Source organism: Rattus norvegicus, chromosome 4 (genome assembly GCF_036323735.1).
Source record: "Rattus norvegicus strain BN/NHsdMcwi chromosome 4, GRCr8, whole genome shotgun sequence".
Classification (NCBI taxonomy): Eukaryota; Metazoa; Chordata; class Mammalia; order Rodentia; family Muridae; genus Rattus; species Rattus norvegicus.
This window is the reverse complement of record NC_086022.1, coordinates 124,055,678-124,057,680: the sequence shown is the minus strand read 5'-3', so window position 1 is coordinate 124,057,680 and position 2,003 is coordinate 124,055,678. Positions and strand designations below refer to the sequence as shown.

At 41.8% G+C, this 2,003-nt stretch overlaps 1 protein-coding gene across 1 annotated transcript; it reads left to right on the top strand.

Moving 5' to 3' along the window:
• The first annotated feature begins 219 nt into the window (after window positions 1–219).
• Vom1r101 (vomeronasal 1 receptor 101) lies at window positions 220–1,353 on the top strand. Its single transcript, NM_173112.3, has one exon. It carries the CDS (start codon window positions 251–253, stop codon window positions 1,181–1,183), a length of 933 nt encoding a protein of 310 aa, NP_775135.2. The 5' UTR covers window positions 220–250; the 3' UTR covers window positions 1,184–1,353.
• Window positions 1,354–2,003: the final 650 nt, after the last annotated feature.

Here is a 2,003-nt window from a genome sequence, read left to right as displayed (position 1 = left end):
TGAGGTAGCTGCCTCACAATAGTGCAGACAATTCCGCCTTTATTGGAAAGCATTAAGACAGTGGAGACAGTGAGGATGGCTTTGAGGTAGTGTGAGCTGGAGCTGACTTTGGTGACATGGAATCGGGATTAGGTGACATCTTGTTGCCATCTCAGTGTAGGTTGGCATTTGTGAACAAGGCTGCATTTTGTAATGAAGTGTTTTCTCTTTTCTTCTCAGGTTTTTGGTATTTGCTTCAAACCGATATACAATGAATAAAGTCAATATACTCCCCTCTGACACTAACATGAAAATCACCTTGTTCTCTGAATTGAGTGTTGGGATCTCAGCTAACAGTATCCTGTTTTTTGCCCACCTCTGCATGTTCTTTGAAGAGAACAGGTCTAAGCCCATTGATCTGTGCATTGCTTTCTTATCCTTAACCCAACTAATGCTGCTTGTAACTATGGGACTCATAGCTGCAGACATGTTTATGGCTCAGGGGATATGGGATATTACCACATGCAGGTCCCTTATCTATTTTCACAGACTTTTGAGGGGTTTCAACCTTTGTGCTGCCTGTCTACTGCATATCCTTTGGACCTTCACTCTCAGTCCTAGAAGCTCCTGTTTAACAAAGTTTAAACATAAATCTCCCCATCACATCTCAGGTGCCTATCTTTTCTTCTGTGTTCTCTATATGTCCTTTAGCAGTCACCTCTTTGTATTGGTCATTGCTACCTCCAATTTAACCTCAGATCATTTTATGTATGTTACTCAGTCCTGCTCACTTCTACCCATGAGTTACTCCAGAACAAGCACGTTTTCCTTACTGATGGTCACCAGGGAAGTCTTTCTTATCAGTCTCATGGCCCTGTCCAGTGGGTACATGGTGACTCTCCTATGGAGGCACAAGAAGCAGGCCCAGCATCTTCACAGCACCAGACTTTCTTCAAAAGCATCCCCACAGCAAAGGGCCACCAGGACCATCCTGCTGCTTATGACCTTCTTTGTGGTTTTCTACATTTTAGGCACTGTTATCTTCCACTCAAGGACTAAGTTCAAGGATGGGTCAATCTTCTACTGTGTCCAAATTATTGTGTCCCATAGCTATGCCACTATCAGCCCATTTGTGTTTGTTTTTTCTGAAAAGCGCATAATCAAGTTTTTTAGATCAATGTGTGGCAGAATAGTAAATACTTGATTATTCACTGATGAGTATGGATCATGAATATAGTCTAGTAAATTGTGATCAGAGTTATGGCTCATGACATATTAAAAACATTCTCTAATTTAAGTTTAACATATAAAATTATCTTATTTCTCTTAAATGTGTTTACTTTGTGTGTATAAAAGTATGTAAAAGAAAATTAATCCCCAAATACACCTTTTTTTCAAATTAAATTTTCATTTGAATGTTTATTTATTCACTTTACATCCTAATGTCAGCCCCCTCTCTTCTCAGTACCCCTCACACAAGTCCTCCCTCCATATCCTCTCCCCTTCGCTTCTGTCAAGTGTAGTCTACTTTGGGTACCATTTCCTCCAATGTGGCACGTCATCAATTCCCTGCAGGACTAGGCATATCCTCTCCCACTGAAGCAAGACAAGGAGACACAGTTAAGGGAAGAGGATTCACCAGCTGGCAATAGATTCAGGGACAGCACCCATTCTAATTCTTGGAGGACTTACATGAAGATGAAGCCATACATACATCTGATACATATTTGCAGCAGACATAGGTCCATCCTGTGGTGGCTCTTTGGCTGGTAGTTGAATCTCTGGGACCACCGAAGTGTCCAGGTTTGTTGAATCTGTTGGTCTTCCTGTGGTGTCCCTGTCCTCATCTGTTCCCTGAATCCTTCAGCCAACACTTTCATAAGACTCGCAGAGATCCATCCAATGTCTGTCTGTGCTTCTCAGCATCTCTTTCCATTGGCTGCTGGAATGTCCAGCCTGTGCTTAGTCTTTGGTTGCTGGTTTAGTCTCAGTGAGCACTCTAGGATCTTTTAGTTTTATCTGTT